This window comes from Oncorhynchus tshawytscha, linkage group LG09 (genome assembly GCF_018296145.1).
Source record: "Oncorhynchus tshawytscha isolate Ot180627B linkage group LG09, Otsh_v2.0, whole genome shotgun sequence".
Taxonomy (NCBI): domain Eukaryota; kingdom Metazoa; phylum Chordata; class Actinopteri; order Salmoniformes; family Salmonidae; genus Oncorhynchus; species Oncorhynchus tshawytscha.
The window spans coordinates 62,924,837-62,947,557 of record NC_056437.1 but is presented as its reverse complement, the minus strand read 5'-3'; the positions used below and the strand labels follow the sequence as shown (position 1 = coordinate 62,947,557).

Genomic DNA, 22,721 nt, shown 5'->3' with positions numbered 1-22,721 from the left:
TCAACTATGACAGACAAAATGAGAGAAGAAAATCAGAAAATCACATTGTAGGATTTTTAATGAATTTATTTGCAAATTATGGTGGAAAATAAGTATTTGGTCACCTACAAACAAGCAAGATTTCTGGCTCTCACAGACCTGTAACTTCTTCTTTAAGAGGCTCCTCTGTCCTCCACTCGTTACCTGTATTAATGGCACCTGTTTGAACTTGTTATCAGTATAAAAGACACATGTCCACAACCTCAAAACAGTCACACTCCAAACTCCACTATGGCCAAGACCAAAGAGCTGTCAAAGGACACCAGAAACAAAATTGTAGACCTGCACCAGGCTGGGAAGACAATCTGCATTAGGTAAGCAGCTTGGTTTGAAGAAATCAACTGTGGAGGCAATTATTAGGAAATGGAAGACATACAAGACCACTGATAATCTCCCTCGACCTGGAGTTCCACGCAAGATCTCACCCCGCGGGGTGACCTAGTGAATGACCTACAGAGAGCTGGGACCAAAGTAACAAAGCCTACCATCAGTAACACACTACGCCGCCAGGGACTCAAATCCTGCAGTGCCAGACGTATCCCCTTGCTTAAACCAGTACATGTCCAGGCCCGTCTGAAGTTTGCTAGAGAGCATTTGGATGATCCAGAAGAAGATTGGGAGAATGTCATATGGTCAGATGAAACCAAAATATAACTTTTTGGTAAAAACTCAACTCGTCGTGTTTGGAGGATAAAGAATGCTGAGTTGCATCCAAAGAACACCATACCTACTGTGAAGCATGGGGGTGGAAACATCATGCTTTGGGGCTGTTTTTCTGCAAAGGGACCAGGACGACTGATCTGTGTAAAGGAAATAATGAATGGGGCCATGTATCGTGAGATTTTGAGTGAAAACCTCCTTCCATCAGCAAGGGCATTGAAGATGACGTGGCTGGGTCTTTCAGCATGACAATGATCCCAAACACACCGCCCGGGCAACGAAGGAGTGGCTTCGTAAGAAGCATTTCAAGGTCCTGGAGTGGCCTAGCCAGTCTCCAGATCTCAACCCCATAGAACATCTTTGGAGGGAGTTGAAAGTCTGTGTTGCCCAGCAACAGCCTCAAAACATCACCGCTCTAGAGGAGATCTGCATGGAGGAATGGGCCAAAATACCAGCAACAGTGTGTGAAAACCTTGTGAAGACTTATAGAAAACGTTTGACCTCTGTCATTGCCAACAAAGGGTATATAACAAAGTATTGAGAAACTTTTGTTATTGAACAAATACTTATTTTCCACCATTTGCAAATAAATTCATTAAAAATCCTACAATGTGATTTTCTGGATTTTTTTTCTAATTTTGTCTGTCATAGTTGAAGTGTACCTTTGATGAAAATTACAGGCCTCTCATCTTTTTAAGTGGGAGAACTTGCACAATTGGTGGCTGACTAAATACTTTTTTGCCCCACTGTACATTACATGAGTAATGTAGGGTATGGTTAGGGTTATTATATAAAGTGGCATTGTTTAAAGTGACTGGTGACACATTTATTACATACAATTTATTTTTATTTTTAAAGTGGCTAGAGATTTGAGTCAGTATGTTGGCAGCAGCCACTCAATGTTAGTGATGGCTGTTTAACAGTCTGATGGCCTTCAGATAGAAGCTGTTTTTCAGTCTCTCGGTCCCAGCTGTGATGTACCTGTACTGACCTCACCTTCTGGATGACATCGGGTGGTGTAGGTGTCCTGGAGGGCAGGTAGTTTGCCCTCTGTGATGCGTTGTGCAGACCTCACTACCCTCTGGAGAGCCTTACAGTTGTGGGTGGAGCTGTTGCCGTACCAGGTGGTGATACAGCCCGACAGGATGCTCTCGATTGGCATGTCAAAGTCTATGATCAATGCTTTTTTGTTGTTGTATATTTATACGCACTTATGTATTTAAATTGTACTGTCCTGAAGTTATTAATATAACAATCATACAAATAAATTGGTGTTGACTTTACTTTTTGTCTGTTTGTTAAGTCCTGTTAGTCTGGGTGCCAAACAAGGTGGAACATCGGGAACATTGCCTTAATAGACGCATTGTCGACAGTCCAATGCGTTCCTTGGATTAAATTCCAGCCAAAGCACTTGAGATGATTTGGTCTTGCAATTTTGTGGTAAATGGCTAAAGTTTGCAGCAGTGGATATTTAAACTAATCTGAAATGAGGCCCCATAGTCAAACTACATTTCAGGATAAGTAGGTAAATTATCATGTTGCAGATTGCGGAACTAGAAAATATTAAGAACTTTTCATACAATCGCTCATAAATAAGTGCATTAAAACACAGGTGAAAACTTAGTTATTTGACAGTTTATTCAAACATTTATTCAAAAATAAAAAATGAATACTTATCTAATGAATTGCACTATGTTTAGACAGGAAAAAAAGGGCACAGGATTGTGTCAATTGTGTTCATGAAGAGGCCATTGGACCGTATGGCCTCGAAAATAAGAAATCCTTCTGTCACAGCAACGTCTTCAGGCTCCATATACTCTTCAGGCCCCATACACACTCAGGTTGTGCAACTGATGTGCAAAGCATTTGACACAATGGTTGTGATATTACTTTTAGTTTTGTGATACAACAGCATCTCCACAAAGCTGGTGTAAAGTTTGGTGCATAAATACTCTGTATCACAACGGTTGGGCCAAATGCGTTGTACATCAGTTGTACTACTTGAGTGTGTACGGGCAATTCAGATCATCCTAGGATGCCAACATAGCATTCAGCAATTATTTTAGAGGTATTTTCTCCTACACATTTGTTTTCACTCACAAATAAAGTTAAATGCCATGCTTGTGGGATTAATGCTGAACCTTCACAAAACCCACATTGGTGCTGAATCAGGAGCAGCTACACCACAGTGTCTGCAGGTTCACTCCTCCCTTGTACTTGATTGATCAATTAAGGGTCGTGTTCTTCTGCTCAGACATTGCATTGCTGACAAATGCCAGATCTTACAACGCCTGGATAAGTATTTTACGCATCAACTAACCACATGTTATAGCAATCTGGTGCGCGACAGCACAGTCGATGATGTAGCACACAACCTTTGGTTGATGCATGTATAGTCTGAGCACGGGAACACGACCAAGGTCACTGATTAGTTAGGAACTCCCCTCACCTAGTCTGACTTAATTGAAAGAATATAACAAAAACCAGCAGACACTATGCCCTGCATGGAATGAGTCTGACACCACTGCACCCCTGGGCTAGAGTATCTGGGGCAATACAGTGCCTTCGTAAAGTATTCAGACCCCTTGACTTGATCCACATTTTGTCACGTTACAACCTTATTCTAAAATGGATTAAATAAATACAAATATTCAGCAATCCACACACAATACAGCATAATGACAGAGTGAAAACAAGTTATTTGAAAGTTTTGCAAATGTAATATTTTATATTTTACGTATTCAGACCCTTTTATGAGACTCGAAATTGAGACCAGGTACATCCTGTTTCCATTGATCATCCTTGAGATGTTTCTATAACTTGATTGGAGTCCACTTGGGGTAAATTCAATTGATTGGACATTATTTGGAAAGGCCCACAGTTGACAGTGCACGTCGGAGCAAAGGTCGAAGGAATTGTCCGTAAGTGTTCCGAGACAGGATTGCGTCGCTGCACAGATCTGGGGAAGCGTACCAAAAAAATGGCTGCAGCATTGAAGGTTTCCAAGAACACAGTGGCCTCCATCATTCTTAAATGGAAGACCTTTGGAACCACCAAGACTCTTCCTAGAGCTGGCTGCCTGACAAAACTGAGCAATCGGGGGAGAAGGGCCTTGGTCAGGGATAGATAGAGCTCCTCTGTGGAGATGGGAGAACCTTCCAGAAGGACAACCATCTCTGCAGCACTGCTATGTTCCTGTTGTCAACTTCTGATGATTTAATTAAAGATATCATCTGAATGCTAATTTCACCAATGAGCCAATGATTGACAAGGAAAGAACCCAAAAACATACAGGACCTATATACTAGGCGTGTCAGGGGAAAGCCCAAAACATTTTTTATTTTGGCTCTGTACTCCAGTAGTTTGGATTTGAAATCAAATGATTCATGAGGCGACAGTACAGAATGTCACCTTTTTATTTGACAATATTGTCTATTTTACCATTTAGACAAAAGCACTTTACGCATCTTGTCCCCCACATGTATATGACCACATCAAGCTTGTGGCTACGAACTTGATGTATTTGCAGTTTGATTTGGGTCATATCTGCCCAATAGTAACTGAATGGTGAATGTCGTGTCATTTTTAATCACTTTTTCTTACAGTAAGTGAGAATATTTTGGGGGTTGAAAGATCTTAATCAATTTGGATGCTGTCATGATCAGAAAAAAATGATCATGAATGAATGACGAGTGAGAAAGTTGGAGTCAAAGATGATACACCTCCTCCCGTTTGCCCATGTTTCTTGGAGATCCTGAATGGTTTTGTGATACTCAACTCATCCTGTAGTATTAAGCACATTCATAACAAATTAATGTCACTTTACTTAAGGTGTCTGTAGACACTCTATAACGGCATGTGACATGGTTATGTAGTGCATAATTCCATTCAATGTTAAGGGACAGAGTTTAATAAATGATAAAACGCCATTATAACATCTGGTATGCAGACACTTATGAAGCATATGACATAAGTTGTCATGCAGCATGTAATAGCAGTTGATAGAGCATGACAACAGGATGAACAGTCATAAGTGTCTGCATACCAGATGTTATAATGGCAAATGTTGTGTTCTATAGCGGATATATATATATATTTTTGTTCACCTTTATTTAACCAGGTAGGCTAGTTGAGAACAAGTTCTCATTTGCAACTGCGACCTGGCCAAATTAACGCAAAGCAGTTCAACACATACAACAACAGAGTTACACATGGAATAAACAAACATTCAGTATGTGCAAATGAAGTAGGATAAAGGAGGTAAGGCAATAAATGGGCCATGGTGGCGAAGTAATTACAATATAGCAATTAAACACTGGAATGGTAGATGTGCAGAAGATGAATGTGCAAGTAGAGATACTGGGGTGCAAAGGAGCAAGATAAATACAGTATGGGGATGAGGTAGTTTGATGGGCTTTTTACAGATGGGCTATGTACAGGTGCAGTGATCTGTGAGCTGCTCTGACAGCTGGTGCTTAAAGCTAGTGAGGGAGATATGAGTCTCCAGCTTCAGTGATTGTTGCAGTTCGTTCCAGTCATTGGCAGCAGAGAACTGGAAGGAAAGGCGGCCAAAGGAAGAATTGGCTAAGAGGGTGACCAGTGAGATGCGTGTGCTACGGGTGGGTGCTGCTATGGTGACCAGTGAGCTGAGAAGGTGGGGCTTTACTTGGCAGAGACTTGTAGATGACCTGGAGCCAGTGGGTTTGGCGACGAGTATGAAGTGAGGGCCAGCCAACGAGAGCGTACAGGTCGCAGCGGTGGGTAGTATATGGGGCCTTGGTGACAAAACAGATGTTACTGTGATAGACTGCATCCAATTTGTTGAGTAGAGTGTTGGAGGCTATTTTGTAAATGACAACGCCAAAGTCGAGGATCGGTAGGATGGTCAATTTTACTACAGTATGTTTGGCAGCATGAGTGAAGGATGCTTTGTTGCAAAATAGGAAGCCGATTCTAGATTTAATTTTGGATTGGAGATGCTTAATGTGAGTCTGGAAGGAGCGTTTACAGTCTAACCAGACACCTAGGTATTTGTAGTTGTCCACATATTCTAAGTCAGAACCGTCCAGAGTAGTAATGCTGGACGGGCGGGCGGGCAGCGATCGGTTGAAGAGCATGTATTTAGTTTTACTTGCATTTAAGAGCAGTTGGAGGCCATGGAAGGAGAGTTATATGGCATTGAAGCTCGTCTGGAGGTTAGTTAACAGTGTCCAAAGAAGGGCCAGAGTTATACAGAATGGTGTCGTCTGCGTAGAGGTGGACACCTACAGTAATGTTACCCTGTTTGTTTTATGATTCTTTTACATTCTTATCCTTAAATAATCTGCAAGATCAGACACTTTTTTGCAAGGTAGCCACACCTGCAGAGCACGTTACCCAACTGCATAAGGTTAGTCTGAATACCAACCACTGAGAAGTGCGTAAGAAAGGTTGTACATTTCCTACTTCTGAATCGGCCCCTAAGTGACTTTCCTACTCATCATTATGAATTTTCTGAATCATGGCAGCATTAGTATCACGTTTTAGGAAAGACCCAGATGCAGACAGTGTCGAAGTAACAAAAGTTTATTACTAGAATAGAGGGCAGGCAAAACGACAGGTCAAGGGCAGGCAGAGATCAGTAATCCAGATCAGAGTCCAAAAGGTACAGAATGGCAGGCAGTCTCAGGGCAGGCAGAGGTCAATAATCCAGTGTGGTGGGACAAGGTACAGGACGGCGGGCAGGCTCCGGGTCTGGGCAGGCAGAATGGTCAAAACCAGAAAACAGGAGCAAGGGTGAAAACGCTGTTAGGCTTGACAGACAAAACGAACTGGCAACAAACAGAACACAGGGGATAATGAGGGGAGACACTTGGGGGGTGGAGACAAGCACAAAGACAGGTGAAACAGATCAGGGTGTGACAATTTGGATGGGTTCAGAAACATCTCCGCTCATTTAGAAAGAAAAAGATTCCAGACACCATTTAGTTACTATTAGAGAACACATCCCATAATACACAAAAAAACTAATTGCAAATGCAGCCAATGAATTTGTGTAGTTGCAAACTTGAAGTCATTAGGTCCAAGCGATATGGCACCAAATAATAACTGCACTAGTAAATTTGTCCAAATACTTATGATTTCTTCAAATGGAGGGACTAAATACATAGTGATTTTATGTCTAAATGGTCAAATGGATATTCCTTAAATCCAAAAACGTATGGCGAGGACGATACATTACTGTATAAGAGTAGGCGAGGGGCTCTTGGTTATTGGAGCCTCCCACGATGGAGAAGGCTGAGTATTGCAAGCAGGACACAGAGTTAGGTAAGGTGCCACTGTTCCTGATGGTCATTCTACCTTGTTCACGCTCTCTTTCAATCTCTGCCTTCCATCTCGTTGTCAAAGCTGGTAGGTGCTATTGTGGTCATAGCAGTCCCAATCCATCAGTTCCTTTCGATGAAACCACAGCTGGATCTCCCTCTGAGCCCCCTCTACTGAATCACTGGCATGGACCACATTTCTGGAAAATAAATACAAACCTACATTCATTAAAGTCCAGTTTTGTATTTTGCATTGAAATTATGCACCCACTTTCAAAACACTTTCACAAATGATCAATTTCATGTTTATATAGTATTGTTTTTATCCCTCAATTCTTTAAATATTTGTTTAAAAGGGTATTGTGCAAATTATTGTAAAGTGAAAGATCTTTTCATTTGAGTCTTTATTGAAAAGGTTCACCTGCTGATGTGAATGCTGAAATCCCCCCGGACAGTGCCTGCTTGGGCCTCAGATGGGTTGGTGTCTCCTACCATGATCCGGGATGTCCGGACCACATTATGACCCTCCCACACCTGGACAACAAGAATGGATGTAGTGCTTACCAGGATTAGGGAAATCCAATCTTAAATCAGTCAATTCAGCAAATGAATTGAAAGTGAATCAATCAGATATACACAAGTGGTTAGGTGTTTCGGAATTTAACAGATACAGTGCCTTCAGAAAGTATGCACACCCCTTGACTTTTTCCACGTTTTGTTGTGTTACAGCATGAATATAAAATGGATTACATTTAGATTATGGGGTATTGTGTGTAGGTAAGTGACAAAATAATGTCAAAGTGGAATTTTGTTTTACAAATTAATAAAAAATGAAAATCTGAAATGTCTTGAGTCAATAAGTATTCAACCACTTTGTATGGCAAGCCAGAATACATCAGGAGTTCATCCATAATTGCGTGCAATAATAGTATTTAACATGATTTTTTAAATGACTACCTCATCTCTGTACACCACACAATTATCTGTAAGGTCCCTCAGTCAAGTAGTGAATTTAAAACACGTTCAACCACAAAGACCTGGGAGGTTGTCCCATGCCTTGCAAAAAAGGGCACTACTTGAAGCCATTTAAAAAAAATAGTTTAATTGCTATGATAGGAGAAACTGAGGATGGATCAACAACATTGTAGTTACTCCACAATACTAATAAAATATTCCAAAACATGCTGTCACGCTCATCATAATGATTGGACCAAGATGCGGTGTGGTGTTTCCATCCTTTATTTTGAAAATGAAAACTTCAAAGAACAAAACGAACAAACAAAACGTGAAGCTAATAATAATGCTCACTGGCAACTATATCTAGACAAGATCCCACAAAGCACAATGGGAAAATGGCTACCTAAATATGATCCCATATCAGAGACAACGATAAACCGCTGCCTCTGATTGGGAACCATACTAGGCCAACATAGACATATAATTCACCTAGATAACCCACCCTTAAATCACCCCCCCACCTAACCAACATAGAGAATAAAAGCTCTCTATGGACAGGGCGTTACACATGCATCCTGTTTGCAACAAGGCACTTAAAGTAATATTTTTGTTCTGAAATCAACGTGTTATGTTCGGGGGCAAATCCAATACAACACATTACTGAGCACCACTCTCCATATTTCCAAGCATAGTGGTGGGTGCATCATGTTATGGGTATGCTTGTATTCATTAAGGACTGGGGAGTTTCAGGTTTTTCAGACAAAATCGATTATTTGACCCATTTAGAGACTTACTCAGAAAGACTCACATCTGTAATCGCTACCAAAGGTGCTTCTACAAAGTATTGACTCAGGGGTGTGAATACTTATGGGTCATTCTATGAAAATGGTGGCTTTTTGAACAGCCAACTTAAAAAAAAAACTTCTTAAGGTATAGGGGGCAGCATTTTCACTTTTCGATAAATAGCGTGCCCAATTTCAACTTCCTGCTACTCATGCCAAGAATATAAGATATGCATATTATTAGTAGATTTGGAGGGAAAACACTCTGAAGTTTCTAAAACTGTTTGAATCATGTCTGTGAGTATAACAGAACTTACAGCGGCCACTGTAGCTCAAATTACACTTTTTAAATTGTAAATCAATCACTTAATCATGCAATTTTATCAATAATTTTAATCCAATTTCTTTTCCCCTTACTATAAACGATATAACACCAGTGACATCTTAAGTCCTCGCATGAAATGAATCATCAAATTGGTGACACATGAAGCACCATGTGCTTTACAAAACAGTCCCGTCTCCAATGAACCTTTTACCCAGGAAGAATTTGGCAAGGATGTTGCATTTTTTCAAAGTGGTGGTTTTTATACATTTTAACATCAGTGACATGAAATTGAGGGACAGCTATTACTTGTAAATTTGTCATATTTATTTTATATTTTATTTTTTTAAGTAGTCCACTAATTTGCTCTAATACTTTCCTTTGTATTGTGACATTTAAAGAGGGAGAAATATATATATAAAGCACAAAAGCAATAATGGCATAGTAAGGAATAAGTGTCATATGACATCAGTCAAAAATAATAAATTGTCAGCTCATGCTTACATCTTCACACAATGGCATCAGTTGGATTTAATTCAGCTGTTATCTCGTCCTAGCAGTTGACACAAATTGTCGTAACTTTCACTTGCATGACACACTGACATAGCTTTGTTTGGTTGTAGTGCTTAATAGTCTCAGTTTCTCTTTACTGTATCCAGTTGTCTTGTCATTCTTCAGCACGGTTGTGAAGTATATGATTTTCATGGTGCCAGCCAAGCTTGTTTTCTTTGCAAGCAACTTGTTTGTCAGTAACAGTGAAGTGAAGACATTGCCCATGGTGTTAATTCTCCCCATGCCAATGTAAGGTTCCACAAGACTCATCACCATATACTCAAGACCAGTGGCGATTTTAGCATGCAAATCTTGGTGGGGGAAACAAAAAAAAGTTGCATGCCAGCAAAGCCACTACACAACACTAAACAATATATTAATTGCACTATAAAGGTGACAAACACCTTACTACTGCTACACCTGGCTACCAGCGGAGCCTTGTCTGGCAGCAAAACAGTTAATTCAGCCTTATTTGCTGCCTTTAAGAAACACATAGCTGATAGGCTGACTTGCTTAAACAAATGTGGTTTCTAATGACAATTGAGATGTACAATCTATGGCACAAGTGGATAAGAGGCAATCTGTAATTTCAATTAAGACATTAATGAGCAAGCAACGACGGACATAGTCCCTATAACTGCACCTGGCTAGTTCTGCACTTTTGAAATGTACAGCGATAGAATTCAGAACATGGGCCGTCCCTGTACCAGTCAGAACCGTAGGTAGGATAAATAGGGAATGGGGGATACCTAGTCAGTTGTACAGCTGAATGCATTCAACTGAAATGTGTCTTCCGAATTTAACCCAACCCCTCTGAATCAGAGAGGTGCGGAGGGCTGCCTTAATCAACATCCACAGCGCCCAGGGAACAGTGGGTTAACTGCCTTGCTCAGGGACAGAATGACAGATTTTTACCTCGTCAGCTTGGGGAATTGATCCAGCAACCTTTCAGTTACTGGCCGAATGCTCTAATCACTAGGCTACCTGTCCCCCAAATAAATGGGGAATATAAAGAGACAATGAAAGCTCTTACTATATTCAATGATTACATTTCTTGGAAACAGGTTATAGGCTATTTGTGCACCACCAAATTAGAACAGTAGGCGAAATTAAGAGGTGAAAATAGACCAAATTATTAGGGTGAGGCACATTGAACGCCGTTTGGGTCTTTGCGTGTCAAAAAAGACACGTCATTTAACACTATTTGACGAGTTAAATACGCTTTTAATACGGCTCGGTTTCCTTAACCATAATAAAGATAAAGAAAAACAATTTTCCAATTTTACCATAAAGCTAATTGTGCTAATGGAAAAATGTTATATTCATAAATGTAAATTCACTTATAAAAAACACTTTTCTGTGTTTTCTATAAGGAATTCGAGCAGTACATTAAGACCATTCAACATTCTTCTAATAAGAAAGCTGTGAAAACAATCAAAATGTGTGTTCCTTTTAAGGTCTTTGTATAATGTGTAATTTGTTGTACACCCTAGCATGTTATCATTGTCTATTTGTGTACTTCTTGTATGTATACAGACTATTCTTCATTATTAAAAATACATTTTAAAAATACGCTTTTAATTTGACACGACAAATAACACAATTCTATTATAGAATGCTGTGTGTGCTGAATTTGCACGTACAAGCCATCACCACAACTACCAACGTTATGTGTTTACAATACCGCGTTGGTGAAAATAGACCAAATTATTAGGGTACTACTAACGGCTTACTACACACTTAATATATATATTTTTGCTACAGTATACATTTCTCCCTTGCATATCACATAATTTATGCAGCAGCATACAATACATTTTTGGACTCACCCTGTGAAGGTGGCGCAGCGGTCCTTTGTGGGCAAATGTCATATCAAACTTTGTCATCAAAGTCTGGCATTCTCTGGCTTTATGGTGGGAACTCGAAGAGAAAAAAACACAGCCACTCCATTGAATAGCAGGCAAACGTTATTGATTTCTTTGCAATGCTTGCAGTTAGCCATTGATTCCTTCCAAACGGCTCATTGTTGAATTTGCGATTTCCAACTTGTTTTGTAATCTTTTTGTACAATGGCCGATGAGCACCGATATGTTTTGTTTATAATTTCTCTTCATATGACAAGGATTAAAAAGGATTTGCCAGTAGAGAGTCGACTTGATGACAACTGATGATGACTGCTAGCTAAGACTTTGAAAGTAAGATGTTGACAGTCCAATCAAAGCTTCTGTAGATAGAATGACATCAAATCACATTATATCTGTGGCCAATAACCTTGAGCCTTCTTGGATAAGCTCTTCTAATATAACTCTATGACAGAACCCAAGGGGTTAAACATTTTGAGCTCTAACCACACAGAACCCAAACCGGCTGCGTATGTGCGCCATCGTGCATAAATGTATTTTTCCCCACACCAAACTCGATCACGACACGCAGGTTAAAATATCAAAACAAACTCTGAACCAATTATATTAATTTGGGGACAGGTTGAAAAGCATTAAGCATTTATGGCTTTGTGGGTACCTGCTTCTATAAACCAATGAGGAGATGGGAGAGGCAGGACTTGCAGCCCGATCTGCATCAGAAATAGAACTGACTTCTATTTTAGCCCTTGGCAACGCAGATGCTCGTTGGTGCGCACGCAAGCAGTGTGGGTGCAATAATTGAATAACATAGATTTCTAAATGTATTTTGCAGCGCTCGTGCATGCGGTGTAGTCAGCCTGTAACTTGGGGACACTACTGTCCCATAAGTGACAGAAAACTGAGCCAATCATGACAGAAAACTAAACCAATAACACGCAACGCTCTGTATTTTCTGCTGGCTTTTCTGCCACCCCCACAGAAAGCACTGAGCTAGACTGAAACACCTGCATTTTGGAGCTGCCTTACTCAAGAAAGCAAAAAAGAGACCATGTTTCTATGCGGATTTATTAACTTTTCTATGCGGCTTTATTAACTTTTCTTTTCACATTGTTTAAAAACTGATATGTCACAAACTGATATGTGACTCTTAAAAAAAAAAAAAATGAAGAGACCACTGTAAAATGAGCAGTTTCTCTGGTTTTACTATTTATAGGTATGTGTTTGGGTAAAATTTAAATGTAGTTTTATTCTATAAATTACTGACAACATTTCTCCCAAATTCCAAATAAAAATATTGTCATTCAAGAGCAGAAAATGACAACTGGTCAAAATAACAAAAAAATGCAGTGTTGTCAGACCTCGAATAATGCAAAAAAATAAGTTTATATTCATTTTTAAACAACACAATACTAATGTTTTAACTTGGGAAGGATTCAGAAATCAATATTTGGTGGAATAACCCTGATTTTCAATCACAGCTTTCATGCGTCTTGGCATGCTCTCCACCAGTCTTTCACATTGATTTTGGGTGACTTTATGCCACTCCTGGCGCAAAAACGCAAGCAGCTCGGCTTTGTTTGACAGTTATGACCATCCATCTTCCTCTTGATCACATTCCAGAGGTTTTCAATGGGGTTCAGGTCTGGAGATTGTGTTGGCCATGACAGGGTCTTGATCTGGTGGTCCTCCATCCACACCTTGATTGAACTGACTGTGTGGCATGGAGCATTGTCCTGCTAGAAAGACCAATCCTCAGAGTTTGGGAACATTGTCAGAGCAGAAATAGTAAAACCAGAGAAACTACTAATTTTGCAGTGGTCTCTTCATTTTTTCCAGAGCTGTATTTATATATAGAGATTTATTTAACCTAAAAGTGTGGTGCTCAAAACAGGTGGGGCTTTGCCACACCTGCCCTGAATGATGGGTCTCCACTGTCACCTGCTGCCCGATGTGCATATTTTCTCAGATATTGAAAGCATGTACAATTACACACGCTCTCAGTGTGTAGCCTACTCCAAGTAGGCCAGAGTTGAGTGATATGACTGCTTGGATTAACAACAGTGTGTTATATAGACTTATTTAGGAAAAATCAAGGACGGACGGGGGCATGACTTAAAAAATGGCAGAGTAATATTTATTTTTAAATTAATGAGCAGTCAAAATGACTGCTTTAGCGGTTCTAGAGTTAACCAATTGATATTGTGTCATCATGTTTTACACTACACTACCATCATCAATCTGAGGTAAAAAATAGATACCCTTACCCTGCCCGAGGTGTTGGAAGAGGCTGTATTGGGATGAGGATTCATCAACATGTTTGATGTTTGTGGTGCACTCACTCAACACTTTTTTTGTGATAAATTAGTGTATTGTCTTCAAGTTTGATAAGGTAAGCGAATGCATGTATTCTCATAAATGTAGCCCATACATACATTCATTCTTTGTAACAATTAGATCTTTCATTGCTTTAAACTAGTAGTTGTAGTTCATATTGATTATGTGCTGTTCCTTCTCTGTTTCTAGAAGCAATCAGTTACAAAACAGAAAGCAAAAACCACCGCATTTAACCACAGGAAGGTGACTGGAAATATAGCCTGAATGCAAACAATCCAGTTATGCCCTCCGCAAGGCAATCAAACAGGCAAAATGTCAGTTCAGAGACAAAGTGGAGTCTCAATTCAACGTCTCAGACTCCGTATGTGGCAGGGACTCCAGACATGTACGTATTACAAAGGGAAAACCAGCCACGTCGCAGATATCAAAATCTTGCTCACAGAAAAGCTAAACACTTTCTTTGCCCGCTTTAAGGATAACACAGCGCCACCGATGCGGGCCGCTCCCGAGGACAGTGAGCTCCGTGGCCGAGACGGCATCCCTAGTCGCATCATCAGGGCATGCGCAGACCAGCTGGCTGGAGTGTTTTCCGCAGCGGTGTAGCCACGGCCTACCCAGTTTGATCTCAGGCCTACCCCCAAAAAGTTATTATTATTAGTCAATATACATTTTTATATGTATTTATTTTATTACATTTTTAAAAGAAACGCATTTAATAATTATTTTTTTATGGGTAATTTTAATAGAACGTAACAAAGAAATAGTCCGCGACAATCAAGTTGGCTTCCGACTATTGGTTCCATTTAAAATACGGTGGTTTACCTGAACAACGTCACGTGGATAAACTTTGTAGTGTATAAGTTAGCAAGCTCTACCATGCTAGCTTACTCAAATTGACTTACCAGGTAAGGTAATTTAGTAGTTCTAGAAATGGCAAACCAAATGTCAATCGCTAGGTTTTTCAAAAAAAGACGTCTGGAAGTGTGTGTCAGAAAATAATTTGGATCAAACTACCGATAGCTTCCAGAATGAGACATTAATAGGTGGCGCCAGGATAGAAACAACCATAATCGCCATCACAACCGCCAATGCCACGTTGAGCCAGGCATGCTTGCCTACCCCACTGTCTCCTCTCGTTCTTGATGCTGCGGGCGGGGTGAACCTGCAGTAGGTCCACCGACAGATTTGTCTGCCGTTGATGAACCAGTATGATAAATGGCAAATCACGCTGCATCTCTTCAAGGTGGTATGACCAGTTTGTGTGGGTTGAGTATAGTAAAGCAAAAGATGCAATTTATTGTAAGTTTTGTAGGCACTTTCCTGGGGCAAATGTCGAATTCAGATTTGTACACGATGGATTTAAAAACTGGAAACTCACAAGAAATTCTTGCTGCAAACACGAGAATAGTAAATTACATGCTAGTGTCCTTGCAAAATTTGAATCCTACAAGGCGACCCATGGGCCTAGAAGTCGTAGGACTGAGTTGAACCAAATACATGGTGATGCAAACATGGATTTTATAGAAAGAAACCGTGCACATGTTAAAGTGGTCATATATATTGTTCTAATGTGTGCAAAGCAGGATATTCCACCCAGAGGGCATAGAGAAACCGAAGAGGTAAGCAACAAAGGTAACTTTGTAGAAATCTTCAATTTCATCTCAAAGTATGACTTAGAAATACAAAACAGGCTTAATGAGCTACCTTGCAATGCCACGCTTATGAGCCCCGAGTTGCTGGAGAGTGCAGCATCATTGTTACTGTGCAAGATACAAGATGAAGTACATTCTGCACCTTCCACGTATTTTGTCATACTAGCAGATTAATATGAAGATCAATCTAAACGAGAACTTATTGCTGTGTGCATCCGATATATTCATGCTGGAATGATTAAAGAAAGAGCTGTTGGGTTTATGGAAACCGCTGATTTGTCTGCATAAGGAATTTCTCGGAAAATACTTGAAGTGTTGCAACCCCTGGAGTTGGATCCCACTGTGTGTGGGATTTTGTTTCGATGGCGCTTCAGTCATGTCAGGGACCAGAGGAGGGGTACATGTCCTACTAAAGCAAACATTTAAGAAAGCGGTATATGTGCATTGCAACTCCCACCGTTTGAATTTGGTTCTGTGCACCGTGGCAAAATTGCCGGGACATCAGTACTTTTTTTGATGCTGTTGACCTGGACCACTGGTTGCTGCGGAAAGGAGGTCAAAAGGGGGGGTGAGTGTGACCGATGTGAAATGGCTAGCTAGTTAGCGGTGGTGCGCGCTAATAGCGTTTCGATCAGTGACATCACTCGCTCTGAGACCTTGAAGTAGTGGTTCCCCTTGCTCTGCAAGGGCCGTGGCTTTTGTGGAGCGATGGGTAACGATGCTTCGTGGGTGACTGTTGTTGATGTGTGCAGAGGGTCCCTGGTTCGAGCCCAGGTTGGGGCGAGGAGAGGGACAGAAGCTATACTGTTACATATGAATGGATTCCACAGACATGCTCAATTCATAGAAGTACAGAAAGAGTTGCATCCCGATAGACCATGTATCGAGCTAGAAAGATCCACGGATGTACTTTGGAGTTCAAAATCAGTGTCGGTGAGTAAAGTGCTGTCACTGCTAGATGTCATTTTAGAGGTTCTTGCAGATTTTTCAGAGGCTAGTGGACAAACCAAATTAGAAGCCAATGCCCTCTTTACAACAAATCCAGAACAAGACCGTTTTAATTCTTGTTAGTCACGTTTAGTAAATTGTTTGACACCAGTGATTTTGCTAAGAAGGGATTACAAAGCTCTACATTATCTGTGATGGACTGTATTGGTTTAATTGAAATCCTCAAATGCAGCTTTTCTATGTCCAGAGATAACTCAGGGGGAGACTTTTATAAAGTTCTCAAGCTAACTGAAGAGATGATGATTAAGCATGATATTAGTAATTGGGATGTGAGTGCATCATAGCAGTGAAAACTGCCTGTAAAATTGGCAGACAGTGTAGTCACAGCTTCATTAGGGAAAACATCCAGCATCAAGAGTGCCAGTGACCTGAGGCAACTTTGGAACAATATTCTAGACAGATTACTGAGTTAAACTCAAGATTTTAAGAAGACACATATGGGATCATGCAAGCGGCAGCCTCCTTTTCCAAAGAATCCCAAACCTGCGGCCTTAAAGAGCAGCTGGAGAACACATGCGATCATTATGCAATATAAATTGAGGATGCTGAATTTTACTCAGCAGTTGAGTCGCAAAATGTGTACTTGACAGCTGCCCCGATGATATTTTCCCTAATTTAAAGTCTCTGTTAATTAAGGACCATTGTCACACTTCCAATGACATCATGCAGTGTGGAGAGACTTTTCTCAACAACAAGGATAAAAAATCGTCTTCGCACATCAATGACAAGCGCCCGGTTGAACCACTTCAGTTTGCTGTCTTTTGAGCATGAACTGACAGATACATTGGATTATGATGAGATCATCACCATATTCAACTCAAAGTCTCGCCATCTGCGCCTCGTGATGTAGGTCACGCCTTATGATACGTCTACTAAAGGTAAGGTACCTTTTTATAGTACTACTGCCCGCCGTGGTATAAATTGTAACATCAAATATAGGCTTGTTTTCCCATCAAGTTTAAAGTGTGCCTGAAGGTGAGTTTTATGTTGTTGGCAACTGGTCTAAAGTTACTGTCTTATTTGAATATGCTGGGATAGGTCATGATTTGTATATGTAACGAGGTTGCTCCTAGTACTATGCACTAGTATAAAAGGATTGTATTACGAAATAATATGTAGTGCACATCGCAAAATAAATGCTATAAACAAGTAGAAAAAATGCCTATCCAAATTTTTCTAGGCCATCCCAAAAATAAATTCTACCTACACCCCTGGTTCACGGATATATTCAATCTCCCCCTACCCCAGTCTACTGCCCCCACTTGCTTGTTCCTGTACCCAAGAAAGCAAAGATAACTGAACTAAATGACTATCGCCCTGTAGCACTCCTGTCTTCATGAAGTGCTTTACTAGTAAAGGATCATATCACCTACACCCTAGACCCACTGCAATTTGCATACCGCCCCAGTAGATCCACGGATGATGCAATCGCCATCGCACTGCAAACTGCACTATCCCATCTGGACAAGAGGAATACCTATGTAAGAATGCTGTTCATTGACTACAGCTAAGCCTTCAACACCCATAGTACCCTCCAAGCTCATCATTAAGCTCAGGGTCCTGGATCCAAACCCCGCCCTGTGCAACTGGGTCCTGGACTTCCTGACGGGCTGCCCCCAGGTGGTGAAGATAGGCAACAACACCTACACTACACTGATCATCAACACAGGGGTCCCACAAGGGTGCGTGCTCAGGCCCCTCCTGTACTCCCTGTTCACACATGACTGTGTGGCCATGCACGCCTCCAATTCAACCATCAAGTTAGCAGACAACACAACAGTGGTAGGTCTGAGTACCAACATCGACGAGACGGCCTACAGGGAGGAGGTGAGGGTACTGGTGGAGTGGTGCCAGGAAAATAACCACTCCTTCAATGACAACAATATCAAGGAGCTGATCGTGGACTTCAGGAGACAGCAGAGGGACTACGCCCCCATCCACATCGACGGGGCTTGAAGTTCCTCGGCATACACATCCCTGACAATCTGAAATGGTCCACCCACACAGACAGTGTTGTGAAGAAGGTGTAACAGCACCTCTTCAACCTCAGGAGGCTAAAGAAATTTGACTTGGCACCTAAGACCCGCACTAACTTTTACAGGTGCACCATTGAGAGCATCCTGTCAGGCTGTATCACTGCCTGGTACAACAAATGCACCGTCTGCAACCGCAGGGCTATCCAAAGGGTGGTGCAGTCTGCCCAACGCATCACCAGGGCCACACTGACTGCCCTCCAGGACATCTACAGCCCCCGGTGTCACAGGAAGGCCAAGGAGATCATCAAGGACCTCAGCCACCTGAGCTACGACCTGTTCACCCGATATCATCCAGAAGGCAGGGTCAGTACAGGTGTATAAAAGCTGGGACCGAGAGACTGAAAAACAGTTTCTATTTCAAGGAAATCAGACTGTTAAATAACCATCACTAGCTGGCTTCCACCCGGTTATGCAATCTTGCATCTTACAGGCTGCTGCCCTATGCACATAGACATGGAACACTGGCCACTTTAATAATGGAATATTGGTGACTTTACTAATGTTTATATACTGTTCAACGCATTTCATATGTATATACTGTATTCTAGTCAAGGCCATTATATTCAACTATTGCTGTACATATAGTATTCTATCCTATGTACACTACCATTCAAAAGTTTGGGATCACCTAGAAATGTCCTTGTTTTCGAAAAAAAAAACAATTTTGTCCATTAAAATAAATTCAAATTGATCAGAAATACAGTGTAGACATTGTTAATGTTGTAAATTTGTAGCTGGAAACGGCTGATTTTTTTATGGACTATCTGTATAGGCGAACAGAGGTCCATTATCAGCAACCATCATTCCTGTGTTCCAATGGCACGTTGCGTTAGCTAATCCAAGTTTATAATTTTAAAAGGCTAATTGATCATAAGAAAACCCTTTGGCAATTATGTGTTAGCACAGCTGAAAACTGTTGTCCTGATTAGACTTCCTTAGACTTGTGGAGCATCTGGAGCATCAAAATTTGTGGGTTTGGTTACAGGCTCAAAATTACCAGAAACAAATATATTTCTTCTGAAATTCATCAGTCTATTCTTGTTCTGAGAAATTATGGCTATTCCTTGCGAGAAATTGCCAAGAAACTGAAGATCTCGTAGAAAGCTGTGTACAGTCATGGCCAAAAGTTTTGGGAATGACACAAACATTAATTTTCACAAAGTCTGCTGCCTCAGTTTGTATGATGGCAATTTGCATATACTCCAGCATGTTATGAAGAGTGATCAGATGAATTGCAATTAATTGCAAAGTCCCTCTTTGCCATGCAAATGAACTGAATCCCCCAAAAACATTTCCACTGCATTTCAGCCCTGCCTCAAAAGGACCAGCTGACATCATGTCAGTGATTCTCTCGTTAACACAGGTGTGAGTGTTGACGAGGACAAGGCTGGAGATCACTCTGTGATGCTGATCGAGTTTGAATAACAGACTGGAAGCTTCAAAAGGAGGTTGGTGCTTGGAATCATTGTTCTTCATCTGTCAACCATGGTTACCTGCAAGGAAACACGAGCCGTAATCATTGCTTTGCACAAAAAGGACTTAACAGGCAAGGATATTGCTGCCAGTAAGATTTCACCTAAATCAACCATTTATCGGATCATCAAGAACTTCAAGGAGAGCGGTTCAATTGTTGTGAAGAAGGCTTCAGGGTGCCCAAGAAAGTCCAGCAAGTGCCAGGACCATCTCCTAAGGTTGATTCAGCTGTGTGATCGGGGCACCACCAGTACAGAGCTTGCTCAGGAATGTCAGCAGGCAGGTGTGAGTGCATCTGCACGCACAATGAGGCGAAGACTTTTGCAGGATGGCCTGGTGTAAAGAAGGGCAGCAAAGAAGACACTTCTCTCCTGGAAAAACATCAGGGACAGACTGATAATTCTGACCTAGAAGGAGAGTGATGGAGTGTTGCATCAGATGACCTAGCCTCCACAATCACCCGACCTCAACCCAAATGAGATGGTTTGGGATGAGTAGGACCACAGAGTGAAGGAAAAGCAGCCAACAAGTGCTCAGCATATTTGTATCACAAATATCTTATAACACTGTCACTGTAAAACTCCTTCAAGGGTTTTGGAAAGCATTCCAGGTGAAGCTGGTTGAGAGAATACCAAAAGTGTGCAAAGCTGTCATCAAGGCAAAGGTTAGCTACTTTGAATAATCTAAAAGATTAAATGTATTTTGATTTGTTTAACACTTTTTTTGGTTACTACATGATTCCATATGTGTTATTTCATATTTTTGATGTCTTCACTATTATTCTTCAATGTAGAAAATAGTAAAAATAAAGAGAACCCTGGAATGACTAGGTGCGTCCAATCTTTTGACTGGTACTCTATGTAAAACAATTGTTATTTATATTTACAATCCCTTTCATCCAAACAGATTACCCATTTACCTAGCTCATCAATGGTTTATCAATTTGTAAATTACAGTGCATAGAGAATGGTGTTATTTCTATCAGGGAAAAATATGTTTTTCCACCACTGGAACCGACAGGTTTCCTTGTGCGTAAAGGTGTTGGAATTATGAGGGAATTACGTCAAGGCCAGAATATGACGTATCTGTAGACACACCTCTGCCACACCTTCATTTCTCTCATCTCTACCCTAAACAAATAGGTAGCTGGCACATGCGTTACCTTGTGCCTAATTTTAAGATCAGAACATAGAAAGAAAAGTGCATAAAAAAAGGATTAAAGTTAATTTTACGCTCATGTAATCTGGGCCTGAATTCCCCCCTAATTGAATAATGGTACAGTAGGTAGCCCAGAGGAGATGATAGAGAGGTGGTTCAAGTCTTGGGCTAGGCAGTGAAAAAGTTAACTGAACTGGCAAATGGAGGACTACTGGTCTCAGATCATACACATCACTGACAGTCTGAAATGGTCCACCCACTACCGTTGATCAAGGTACATGAGCTGCAGGCCCAGACGGCATCCCCAGCCGCGCCCTCAGAGCATGCGCAGACCAGCTGGCTGGTGTGTTTACGGACATATTCAATCAATCCCTATCCCAGTCTGTTGTTCCCACATGCTTCAAGAGGGCCACCATTGTTCCTGTTCCCAAGAAAGCTAAGGTAACTGAGCTAAACGACTACCGCCCCGTAGCACTCACTTACGTCATCATGAAGTGCTTTGAGAGACTAGTCAAGGACCATATCACCTCCACCCTACCTGACACCCTAGACCCACTCCAATTTGCTTACCGCCCAAATAGGTCCACAGACGATGCAATCTCAACCACACTGCACACTGCCCTAACCCATCTGGACAAGAGGAATACCTATGTGAGAATGCTGTTCATCGACTACAGCTCGGCATTTAACACCATAGTGCCCTCCAAGCTCGTCATCAAGCTCGAGACCTTGGGTCTCGACCCCGCCCTGTGCAACTGGGTACTGGACTTCCTGATGGGCCGCCCCCAGGTGGTGAGGGTAGGCAACAACATCTCCACCCCGCTGATCCTCAACACTGGGGCCCCACAAGGGTGCGTTCTGAGCCCTCTCCTGTACTCCCTGTTCACCCACGACTGCGTGGCCACGCACGCCTCCAACTCAATCATCAAGTTTGCGGACGACACAACAGTGGTAGGCTTGATTACCAACAATGACGAGACGGCCTACAGGGAGGAGGTGAGGGCCCTCGGAGTGTGGTGTCAGGAAAATAACCTCACACTCAACGTCAACAAAACTAAGGAGATGATTGTGGACTTCAGGAAACAGCAGAGGGAACACCCCCCTATCCACATCGATGGAACAGTAGTGGAGAGGGTAGTAAGTTTTAAGTTCCTCGGCGTACATATCACAGACAAACTGAATTGGTCCACCCACACAGACAGCATCGTGAAGAAGGTGCAGCAGCGCCTCTTCAACCTCAGGAGGCTGAAGAAATTCGGCTTGTCACCAAAAGCACTCACAAACTTCTACAGATGCACAATCGAGAGCATCCTGTCGGGCTGTATCACCGCCTGGTACGGCAACTGCTCCGCCCACAACCGTAAGGCTCTCCAGAGGGTAGTGAGGTCTGCACAATGCATCACCGGGGGCAAACTACCTGCCCTCCAGGACACCTACACCACCCGATGTCACAGGAAGGCCATAAAGATCATCAAGGACAACAACCACCCGAGCCACTGCCTGTTCACCCCGCTATCATCCAGAAGGCGAGGTCAGTACAGGTGCATCAAAGCTGGGACCGAGAGACTGAAAAACAGCTTCTAT

The 22,721-nt window shown here is 41.6% G+C and overlaps 1 protein-coding gene across 1 annotated transcript in view; it reads right to left on the bottom strand.

The window, feature by feature from the left end:
• Window positions 1-6,297: 6,297 nt before the first annotated feature.
• nme4 (NME/NM23 nucleoside diphosphate kinase 4) overlaps window positions 6,298-22,721 on the bottom strand; it is a 28,365-nt gene continuing 11,941 nt past the window's right edge. Inside the window, exons 4-6 of the mRNA XM_024414741.2 lie at window positions 7,423-7,535; window positions 7,039-7,201; window positions 6,298-6,432 (exon numbers count right to left, since the gene is read on the bottom strand). Of these exons, the coding sequence (XP_024270509.1) occupies window positions 7,081-7,201; window positions 7,423-7,535 (234 nt within the window). The 3' untranslated portion in view covers window positions 6,298-6,432; window positions 7,039-7,080. The remainder of the gene's footprint in view (window positions 6,433-7,038; window positions 7,202-7,422; window positions 7,536-22,721) is intronic.